The sequence below is a fragment of the Lytechinus pictus genome, chromosome 14 (genome assembly GCF_037042905.1).
Source record: "Lytechinus pictus isolate F3 Inbred chromosome 14, Lp3.0, whole genome shotgun sequence".
Lineage (NCBI taxonomy): Eukaryota > Metazoa > Echinodermata > Echinoidea > Temnopleuroida > Toxopneustidae > Lytechinus > Lytechinus pictus.
The window spans coordinates 23335022-23346374 of NC_087258.1; the positions used below are offsets into that span (position 1 = coordinate 23335022).

The 11353-nt window shown below is 37.8% G+C and overlaps 1 protein-coding gene across 2 annotated transcripts; it reads left to right on the top strand.

Annotated features, from left to right (window-relative positions):
- The first annotated feature begins 2566 nt into the window (after nt 1–2566).
- On the top strand, nt 2567–10821 carry LOC129275682 (tumor protein p63-regulated gene 1-like protein). Of its 2 annotated transcripts, none has more exons than XM_064109388.1 (5): nt 2567–2673; nt 4341–4559; nt 5810–6081; nt 6580–6736; nt 9432–10821. In XM_064109388.1, the coding sequence occupies exons 2-5, from the start codon at nt 4344–4346 to the stop codon at nt 9618–9620; spliced, it is 834 nt and encodes a 277-aa protein (XP_063965458.1). In that variant the 5' UTR covers nt 2567–2673; nt 4341–4343; the 3' UTR covers nt 9621–10821. The 2 variants fall into 2 exon arrangements, with proteins under 2 accessions (XP_063965458.1, XP_063965457.1); XM_064109387.1 differs by having other exon boundaries at nt 2590–2673; nt 4344–4559; nt 9432–9721.
- Nucleotides 10822–11353: the final 532 nt, after the last annotated feature.

Sequence of the window (11353 nt, forward strand, 5' to 3'; positions counted from 1 at the left end):
AGAGAAACTCCTTCACTCTTGCTTTAAATTTATATATGAATTTTGCTTCCGCGCTGCGCGCGGTTAAATGACAATATTGAAGTTCTCCATTGTTTCCCCCACCCTTTCTCTAACTCTGCTTTTCCACCTCAGCTATATGTGTTTCTTGCCAGTTAAAGTTCAAATGTATAGATTAGGGCATGGAATTAGAGTAAGGTTAGGCCGAAGTATATGAAGTTATCTTTTTTTTTATTGATCGCGCAACTTCTGGTCGGGTCGGCTCCGGGCGGGTAAAATCTTTATATCAATTTCTGCCGTAAAGTCAACTTCTCCCGCTTTTCAGGTCATTACTAAACAACCATAATTTGGGGCAAACAGGTTCCTAATTGAAGAGGAATGTATAAAATTCGTGTCGTATTAAATAAAAAAGTACAATATTTTTTTTCAAATTCTATTAATCTTCATGTTATTTCCCTGCACATTCATCTCCTGTCCTGTTTTGCGCCCTCAGTTTGAAATTTTGAATGACACTTAGGTTTCTTTATAATTAAAAATGAAGCGCTTCAGGATAAGTCAAAGAAATTAGGCATCCTTTTTTATATTATTTTAATAAATCACAGAAGTTTCAACTTTTTGCGCACTATTTTCCTTGTAATGAAGTTCAATAATCTTAGGAAATCAATTGAATTAGAGCCGATGGGGTATTAGATATATCTGCATTTGATGAAACGTCCGCCCTTTGAAATTTCAGAGTTTTATTGCTCTGCGCGGGGAGGAATATCTTCCTCCCGGCATATACACTTCTTCTCCTCTGTTTTGCGAGTTAAAGATATGCACTGTCGCTAAATTGTTTGTAATCAAATCTGATATTTCCAAGGAAGTATTCAATATATCTTTGAGAATACCCTTTTCTCGGGACCCTTTTCATGGCAAAAAAATTTGATAAAACGCTTTAGCTTCCGCGCTTCGCGCGGGGTTATAATGATTTTAATTTCCTCCATTGTATTCCTTTTTGTGCGTTCACAATCACTTTTAAAAACAAGTTCAAAATCACAATAAAGTCAACTGAATTGGAGCTGATATAGGTACTAGAGACAAGAGAGACGGTTCCTTTTCATTTTAATTTATGAAACACCAAAAGCTTCGCGCTTCGCGCGAGAGGGGGAAACTCCCCCTCCCTGCACCCACCCCCTAGGGAGCGCGCTTCGCGCGCTCTGTAAGTGTTGGCACGCTTCGCGTGCATTTACCGCCCCCTCCAAAATGAAATCCTGGCTACGCGGTTGAAAACGTACAGTTATATGCACATATCGGTCGGTATGCAAATCAGTGAGGGAACTGATGACATCACTCACTCACTATTTCTTTTGTATTTTATATCAAATATTTTGATTTTCTCATCATTGTCATGTGAAATGAAGTTTCATTCCTCCCTGAACACGTGGAATTCCATTATTTTAATATTTTGTGCTTCAGGCAGGGAGGTCCTAATCATCAAATTCGTAAAAATTGAAATATTGTATAATTCAAACAATAAAAAACAAAAGATATAGTGAGTGAATGACATCACCGACTCTCTCATTTGGATGTAACTGGCTCGTTCATATAACTATTTTGTTAAAAATAAGTGAAACTTTGAAATGTCATAACTTTCTTATTTTACATCCGATTTTGATGAAATTTTCAGCATTGTGCTTGTCTGATTTTTCTCTATTTATTCAAATCAACATTTTTCAGAGGTGGACTTGACCTTTAAGGACTGCTTGCACTTAGCCATGAAGGCATTACATATTTTAACAATCAAAAAATGCGAGCGCGAAGCGCGAGCTGAAAATTTTTGAAATTTCTAAAGAAAGAATGGAAAATTTTAATCAATTTTTGTAGTCGTGAACAGGATAGCTATATCATCTAACAATTATTGCGAGCGCGAAGTGCGAGCAAAAAAAAAATCGAGATTTAGACCTAAAAATGGGCCACTCTGTTGATGTTTTGTAAATCATGAAAAGGATGAGTATAGGGGGTCTTCCTACAATAATTATGCGAGCACAAAGCGCGAGCAGAATTTTTTTTTTTGTGATTTTTTTTTAGTGAAACTGGATAATGATTTAAATATAAACATGCGCGCGTGTTTCTTATTTAGACCTATAATCTAGGCATTCTAAATACATCTTTAATCATGAAACGTTGATATTCCGATCTGAAAAAAAGAGTCAATTTCAGCTTTATTTCAAGCAATATAGGGGGGGGGTCCGGGCCCCTGGATCCGCCTATGGGGACAAGGGGTTGGAAAATTTGACAATAAAAAAAAAAGGTTATTATTCCAAAAGTAAGGTCATCTCGTCCCAAAATAATGTTTTATTTTGATTAAGAATGATATGTATTTCTTGCCATCATAAAAGACCAAAAATAGTAGGGGGGACATTTGATATTGTGTCCCCCCTACTATTTTGAGTAGGGGGGACACGTCCCCCCTGTCCCCCCTGGGATTTCCGCCCATGGATGATGATGAAGACAACAATAACATGATGCAGTAGATCATGGAAGCATGTCTGCTGAAGGATCGGAGGGCCGGGAGGAGGACGCTAAATTCGTTACTGAATTAATCTGCCGTGCGTGCGTGCATGAGACTCAATCTGCCGCCACATCTCCCAAAATAGCATTGACGATTTTGATTTCAAGTTCAGTAAATCTACCGAGGTATTTCTAATAAGTAGTTTGCTACAGCTTTTAGTTTGGAAAATTACTTGCTTTTATTTTAATCGAATGTAGCTTCAAAAGAGGCGGCTTTGGAGCCCGCTTTAGTGTCATTTTGGGGGAAAACACGTAGAACGTACCGTTTCGTAACTAACGGAACAAATCCTCTTTATCAATGCGTAACTGTGTGCAATTTCGTATGCGCGCAAGTGATAAGGCGATTATCACGGTTACGTGTTGCAGGTATTGGAATAGCACATAAGCGAAATATCTGGTTACTTCAACCGGATGTGTGAGGTAGTTTAAGTGGAGGTTCAAGTACTGTTGTGTTGATGATGTGATTGGGTTGGGCGGGGGTGCAAATGTTAATGTGGACAGTTTAATATCAGCAGTAGTAGCAGTAGAGACTCTCCGTCATGTCCGTGGGCTGGTCAAAATCAAATTGTGGTTTCGGGAAGCAGTCGTGACTTGTCGATTTGTTGTACGCGCGCACTTTAATTGAATTGTCTTGATCTGACTTGTGAGTTGTGTACAAACTTTTTTGGAGGTGAAAACATTTAACAATAACAGGGTCAGGGAACCATGCATGTGAATAGATCTAACGTACTTCATGTACTTAGGCCTAACGTTAAGTAGTAAAACTAAAAAAAGCGTTGCTGGTGCCTGTTGTTGGTGTGATAAAGTGGAACTGGAATGGACATGATGGAACTTCACGATAATGCCCTCTCTCCAAAATTAAAGGAAGACTATCCCATATTGGAGACTTGCTTTGCCGGGCTTTTGCCTTTGCAAAAGTTACGACAAAAGGAACATCAACATTACCAAGAACATAATTTTTCCACCCAAAATTTTGTCTCGCTAGGGTCAGAAGCCCATTTGTTTTGTGTGTGGATGAAAAAAAAAGGAAAAAAAAGTAGACAATGAATTTTTTAAGTAGACGGTAAAAAGGTGTATTTTTTCATGAGGAATCTGCTTATCACGATTTCCAGGCTTGGGCGGAGGTAATCATTTTGCAGCAAAATGTAAACAAAGAAAATTGGTCTCCCAAACTGGAGACTGTCTCTGAAATTGGATACCCAAATTCTTTATAAAAGTCTCTGATATTGGAGATAATCTCCCATATTGACCATGCGCCTCTACTGATCGGGGGGGGGGGGGGGAGGGGGTGATTAGAGATATTTTTTCTAAATCTGAAAATAAAATTGACTTCTTTGACTGTAGCTTAGTTCAGGTCAAGCCTAGCCCTAGGCCTAAAATATTTTGCAGCCTTGGTCTTGGATAGAACGTTGTGACATTACTAGACCTACTGTCCTGATTATGTACCATCCTAAAGTTGAATGTGTGAAGAAAAAAAATCGGCTACATACATTATCTCATGGCCCAGCTGCCATTTGTACATTGTAATTCCACCAGGCATATCTAACATGAGCCTGTAAAGCAAGTTATTTGACAGAACTGTCACATGAGAAGTTGAATTACTGTCCCAATCAGCATATTAAAGGCAAGTCACAGAAGAAGAAAAAAAATGAGATTAAACAAGCAAAGAAGTACATATACAATGGGTTTTCACCCCCCCCCCCCCCTTTAAAAAAATAGTGGAGGGTACAAACTTAAGTCTCTTTAAAGTCCTGCCAACAAGCATCTCAAAGATTCATTTTCTTTCCTTCTAGCAGATGGAATCCAACAATCAAATGAATGGCAATATGGATGACAACCTAGAGAAGACCGTACCTGATGTGTCCTTTGAAGGGGTCAAGCTGAGCCTCGATTCCAACAATCTCCTCGATGAGAACAACCCTGGTGTTCAAGGAACCGAGGGCCAGGCCACTCCTGTCGACAATTCTCAACCAAGCCCGATTAACTCTGGAGGATTCTACTTTGCTTCCCAGGTAGGACTTTGAAGATTGCTGGTTGTCTTGTTTTCATCATTTAAAGGTCAAGTCCACCCCAGAAAAATGATGATTTGAATAAATAGAGAAAAATCCAACGAGAAAAAGGCTAAAAATTTCATCAAAATCGGATGTAAAATAAGAAAGTTATGACATTTTAAACTTTCGCTCATTTTTTACAAAACAGTTATATGCACATCTCAGTGACATGCAAATGAGACAGTCGATGATGTCCATCACTCACTATTTCTTTTGTTTTTTATTGTTTGAATTATACAATTTTTCATTTTTTACAGATTTGACAATAAGGACCAACTTGACTGAACCATATATCATTAAAGAATGCTAATTCGACATGTTCAGGGAGGAATTAATTTATGTTTCACTTGACAATGAGGAGAAACTAAGAATATTTCATATAATGAAATACAAAAGAAATAGTGAGTGGATGACATCATCAGTCACCTCATTTGCATACTGACCAGGATGTACATATAACTGTTTTGTGAAATTAAGCAAAACTTTTAAATGTCATAACTTTCTTATTTTATATCCGATTTTGATGAAATTTTCAGTGTTATGCTTGTTGGATTTTTCTCTATTTATTCATATCAACTAATGGTTGGGGTGGACTTGTCCTTTAAGTTGGGACCAAGACTAAAATGTTGCCCCTAAAATGCTTAAACTTTAAAGAGCCCTGGTAAATACCCATTCAACAATACAATGTTCGGCAAGCCCAGAGAAACAAACTTTATTGAATGTAATATATTATCACCTGGCTTCACAATTAAATATCTAAAACTTACCATAACTTGAACACTTAAAAAATTTTCATTTTCTGGCAGGGTTTACTAACTTCTGAGCACGAATGTAGATAAGGATCTAGGGCGCATTTTTATATTACATCACAAAAGGGGATAGTAAAAATGCCACAAAACCTATCAACGGCCAGTCAATAGTGGATCCAAGGCCATGGCCTTTTGTTACTTTGGGGGTCGTTTCATAAAGCTGTTCGTATTAAGTTAAGAGCGACTTTAAGAATGACTTGTGATCCTTTCTAGTGGTAAATGATATTCACCATTGAATATTCATTGGTGATTATTTAGCGCATAAGAAAGGATCACCAATCATTCTTAAAGTCGCTTTTAACTTACGAACAGCTTCATGAAACGGCCCCCTGGATTGATTGAAGCCCTTATGAGTGCAATGAAAGCAATAAACATCAAGATTCAACTTTTTTGTGTCTACAGGCTGGTCGTTTGGAAGCAGCAGCTTCTGCATGTCAGCTGTCCCTCATCAACGAGGAAGAGGACGGCAAGCTGGAGGGGGTGTGGCTCCTGACTGAGATCGACCATTGGGACAACGAGAAGGAGCGCATCGCCGCGGTGACACAGAATTCCCTCTACCTGGTCAAGTTTGATTTCATCACGAACCAGGTCAAGAGCTACAGGAGGATTATGTACAACATGCTGAGTGCAATTCAGAAGGGAAACTTTGTGTATCCGGAGAAGACGCTTGCACCGTAAGTGTCACTTCGCTTCTCGATGATATTGTTTGGTTTGATCAGTTGATGAAGGTACTTTCCTATTGCTTCCAGAGCTTTAAGTATCACTCCTGACTCAGTCATCCCTTTATTTTGTGTTGATAAGCCAGAATCTGAAAACCATGGTATCTTTGCAAGTATATGAAGCAGATATATAGAATAACATGTAATTCAATGCTATCTGTAGCACCATACTCATCAGAATATTGTTAATATCACTATTACAAATATGATTTCATGAGTATGAGAGTTGAGAGCAACTGCACAGTGTATGTAGATGGTACATGTGCAACAGGGACTATGGAGGTCGGGTTGAATGTGCCCCCAAAACACCCCAAAAGCCCTGTAAACTTTAATACAATAAAGAGATTGGGGCTGGTGAGCTCAAAATTTAGCCTGAAAAAGAAATATGTTAATGTTTTCCCTGGTGTACAAGGTTCTTATTGACTGATCCCATTACTGGTTTATTTATTACAGACCACGTGCAGGCGAGGGGGTCAGGCTTCACTGGAGCAGTGGACGTGCATTGTCGGTCCTCGAGAAGTGGAACCCGTTCAGTGATACCATCCCGTACACCACACTCACTAGCCATCCGCTGGAGACCGATGATACAAGACAAGCACAGAACTACCAGGTGAGCAACAGAATTCTTGCTGAAATCTTCTCTCTCATAGAATGAAAAAAAAAATGCAAGTGAAACTTGTCTATAAAGACCCCAAGGAGACAAGAAATGCAGTCTGTGTGACCAGGGTCCCGTATTAAAAACAAAGGCTAGCGATTGATCGTACGCTTAATTTTTACGATTGATTGTACATTGTAGTCAATGGAATCAATCGTAGAAAAATGTTCTATGATCATTGCTAAGTTTTGTGTTACGGGCCCCAGGTGATCTTAAAGAACAGGTGGGTGTTTCATAAAGTTTTTGTAAGTTACGAGTGAATTTACGAACAACTGGTGATCCTCTCTTGTGGTAAATGATACATTTACCCCATATTTTCATTGATTTAGTACCTGAGAAAGGATCACCAGTCGTTCTCAAAGACGCTTGTAACTTACAAACAGCTTTATGGAACACCTACATCTACCAGGTCCCATAATGCGTTTCAATGGGAAACTCACTCAAGAAAAAAAAGTTTGTTCTTTATAGACAGGTGGACCTTTGCAGGTGGCTACTGAAGCAGATTTGACTCATTTATCATCCTTTGATACTTGATGCCTATTGACTATATTTCCACATGTATGCCTTTACAAGCTTGCGCTCTTCCAACATGTTGCACTGATATTCCAGGGTCCCACTGGCTAGTAGTTACCATTATACTAACTTTCCCATCCAACAGTGATTACCATGGCAACAATGCTCAGCAGCCAATTAAAATCAAGGATTGCATGGACATTAACATTGAATATCAAGTTACCATAATGGTAATTGTTTAAATGCAACAGGGATTAGTTAAATGTTTTGACAAATTTCTATGAAGGATTATTTCAACATGATTTACAGTGTATTGGTATTTCTTTTAGAATTAGACTATTTACATTGTATGTGGTACCGGTAAAAAAAGGTTTACAATATAATCTTCTATATTAAGTGTATTATAGTGTAAATTTAAGAATATACCAGTAGTTGAATGTCATTTGAAATGGCTGTTGGTAAATTCATATTTATTTACGTCCCCCCTTTATACTTCCTTCAAAAGATCTATGGCATTGAGGACGCAAACTTTAAAGCAAATGTCTCTGGAGTGAGTTTAGTGAATGCGGGATTTAAACTTTTACCATAAAAGGCTTTCACTATCCTTTCAGTTGTTTTTTTTTTCCCTCTCAATTTAATCAAACCGTCATTTCCTCGGCAGTACCTCAATGTATATTTCTCAGTTGTTGTACCTCGTCGAAAAATTGAAGGACTTTCAAATACTGCTGCCGGTTCTTGTTGCCGACAATGTATCTGTTCGTCTGTCTCAAGACTTCTCACACGACCTTGCCAGACGTGTAGTTTGGAGGTAGGATGGTCGTTGGTGATCCTCAAACATGCATTTCCTGAAGCTTTGGTCATGTGAGCATGCTTCATCTAAGGTTAAAGGTCATGAAGTTTTATAGTGCTTGCAACTTTGCAGTACTTGTAGTGTGGAGGTAGGACTGTCGTTGGTAATCCTCAAATGTGCATTCCTTGAAGCATTGGTCGATTGTGAATGTGGATGTGTTTCATCTGTTAGTTAAACTGGTTATGAAGTGTAGTGCTTCCAACTTTGCAGTACATGAGGTTGGAATCAAGGATGCCTTTGGTAATCCTCAAACATGCATTTCTTGAAGCTTTGATTGATTGTAGATGTGAATTTGTTTCATCTATTAAAGGTTAAAGGTCATGAAGTTTGATGCTTGCAACTTTGCAGTACATGTAGTTTTGAGGTAGGACATAGGAGTGCCATTTATCATCCTTAAATGTGCAATTCTTGAAGCTTTTAATAGTTAATTGTGAACGTGACGAATGTGTTTCATCTAAGGTTAGAGGTTGTGAAGTCTACTGCTGCTGCTTGCGTCTTTCTCTGAATCCATCTGAAATTCATGTTTGTTTCAACGAGGATGATTAAGTCATTTTTGTCTTCAATGCCATGCATTGTGTCCTCAGAACCATCATATTTTTTTGTATCCTTCAGGCATTATTTTATCTTGCAGTGTTTTGAATATTCTGATCACTCTGAATTCTCTCTGTGGATATTTTTCACGGAATGTGCTATCATGTTTTGAAGGGTTTTGTGTTGCAACTTGCAAGTGGTATTTCATGTGCCCTATGCCAGAAGTAGCTGCAACCCAGAGACTTTGTACCGAGACAGCGCCCTTTTAAAAGCAGAAATCTGATGTTGACATAGTCTAGACAAAGTTCAAGTGTGTTGTTGAAGCATTACTGTGTCTTGAAGTTTACAAACATTCCAATCATTTAGGTGTAGGGTATATGTACATATCACAGGACAATTGCAGTTAAGAGGCCATTTATCCAATAGTCGGGCAAATAATGGGCATGTTCATAATTTATGTATTCTATGTTTAGTTACTAAATTTTTTTAATATTATGAACATGTAGATGTGTCTGAGGACATGAATATATTGCATTGAATATGTTTTACGAAAATTCTTTTTTAATAGTACGTACAAGTACATGTGTTTGAGGACATGGATATATTATATTGAAGCAAATTTGAATTCAGTAAACGGGGCATATAAATTTAAAGACTTTGTTGTGTGCATCAAATCCTATCGGAATAATTGTTATTATTAACATATTGCTGTTGCTTGTTATGATCATTAATTATATTTTCATATTTGTTTTTCAGGTCAGCCATTTCTACAACACTCTCCAGCAAGCCGTGACCACCTGCCGATCGGAGCGCCACCCCAACCTCCCCCCTGTGACACTCACCCAAGTTCCCATCGAGCTTGAGATCTACCTAGGGCTCTCCAGCATGGTCTACAACCAAAGCAAGCTTGGGTTCTTCAGGGAGAGGGGCGGCGTAAGCTTCTAAGAAACCTCCCAGTGTGAATGGGGTTCATGGTATGTACGCTCCTCTAGGTTATTCACATATGACACACATTCATACTGTTGTTATAATATGGTATAGTCATAGATTTACATGTAATGTAGAGAAAAGTGTAAATAGTATGAATGGAGTGTATGGTTTCTGTTTACCTGGGTGTGTGTTATGCTTATCACATTTATACCGTTATAAAATTTGTGGATGCATCAAAGAAGTAAATGGTGGTGTGTGGGGGGTTTTTCAACAGATGGAGAGCATCATATGATAGACTTTATATACAGATTGTATCCTTACAAAGACGTTGGTATGAATTACATGTGTGTACCTATGCGTATCACTATTAGAATAAGGTGAGCTACCAGCATTCTTTAGGGTCACAGAACTTTTAAATTGGAATATATCATCGTCTTTCATCTTAATAGAATAGTGAGAAGTGGATGAATTCTTGGGTAATACATTGTACGGATATCAAGAAGAAAAAAATCCACCATTTTATTTTGCAACTTGATCTCATAAATCTAACATGTATGTGTTGTTCATGTTTATTGTAGCTTTACAGTCTTGAATCTGTACCACATTATAATCAATCATGAATTGAAATCAGTTGGCATCAATATAAAAGAATGTATAGAGACATGCTACATTGTACATGTACATGTAGTTGGAGTTCATGTTTATTGATTATCAATGATAATCCAGTCTTTTTCATACTGTACATTCACACAGGGCGGAGTTGTGAATAGTGTGATTACAATAAATCAATTTGATATGGTAACTAGTAACTAGTACGTGTACCTTTTCCCTCATTTTATAGTGGTTGATATTGCATACATGTACATGTATGTAAATTGAGTGGCCATGGTTGCACAATGCGTAATTATTTCTTTAATGAAATAATCCCATTGTGGTAATGTACGAAAGGTGATCGTGATTATGATATTGCTTTGATTATTCATGTATATTTAAATGCAGAGTCTGAATACAGGGGCGGATCCAGCTTTTTATAAAGGGGGGGGTTGGGGTGGTATGCGAGGGAGCGTAGCGATCGAGTCCAAGCGAGCGGAGCGAGCGAGGGGGGAGGGTGTGGGAGGGGGGTGTCCCCCCTCCCACAGTAGGGAAAATTTTTGAAAATCTGTGTGTGAAAATGGAATAAATACATAGAAATAGAATAAAATAAAATTACAAGTTTAAAAAAAAAGATAAGATTTAAAAAAATGGTCCCCGGATTTTTTTTTGGGGGGGTTGCAACCCCCCCAACCCCCCCTCTAGATCCGCTTCTGGAATATTACATGTATATATTGTACAGTGATGTATACATAGAGAAAAAAAGATCTGACAATCAGAAAAGGCAGAGCCTAGACACTCTGTTGTACATTACTTTAAAGTAATAAGCCTACTACTCACTTCATGGTCTTTTGTTATTACTATCAGATTTTGAGGAGCAAAAATGCTATGGTAATTTGATGAAAATATTCAAAAATGGAAATTCTCAATGGCAACAAATGCCTATAAAAATGTACACTGTACAGTTATTATTGATATGTTTTAAAGTATTTTTTTTTAACAAAAGAACTAGAACTTTGTCACAATTCACCTCAGAATCAGATGAGTTCAAGCCAGCTTTGTGATAGACGTTGAATTGAATGTTCCATTATACATTCTTGTTTGCATCTTGTTGAATTCTTTGAAAATCTGATGGTATAAAGATTGTGTCAGAATAT

Excerpts from the sequence above, each read along its gene's own strand:
- LOC129275682 (XM_064109388.1), top strand. The coding sequence starts at position 4,344 with ATGGAATCCAACAATCAAATGAATGGCAATATGGATGACAACCTAGAG. Across the intron at positions 4,560-5,809 it reads GATTCTACTTTGCTTCCCAG|GCTGGTCGTTTGGAAGCAGC; the intron begins GTAGGACTTTGA and ends TTGTGTCTACAG. Across the intron at positions 6,737-9,431 it reads GACAAGCACAGAACTACCAG|GTCAGCCATTTCTACAACAC; the intron begins GTGAGCAACAGA and ends TTTGTTTTTCAG.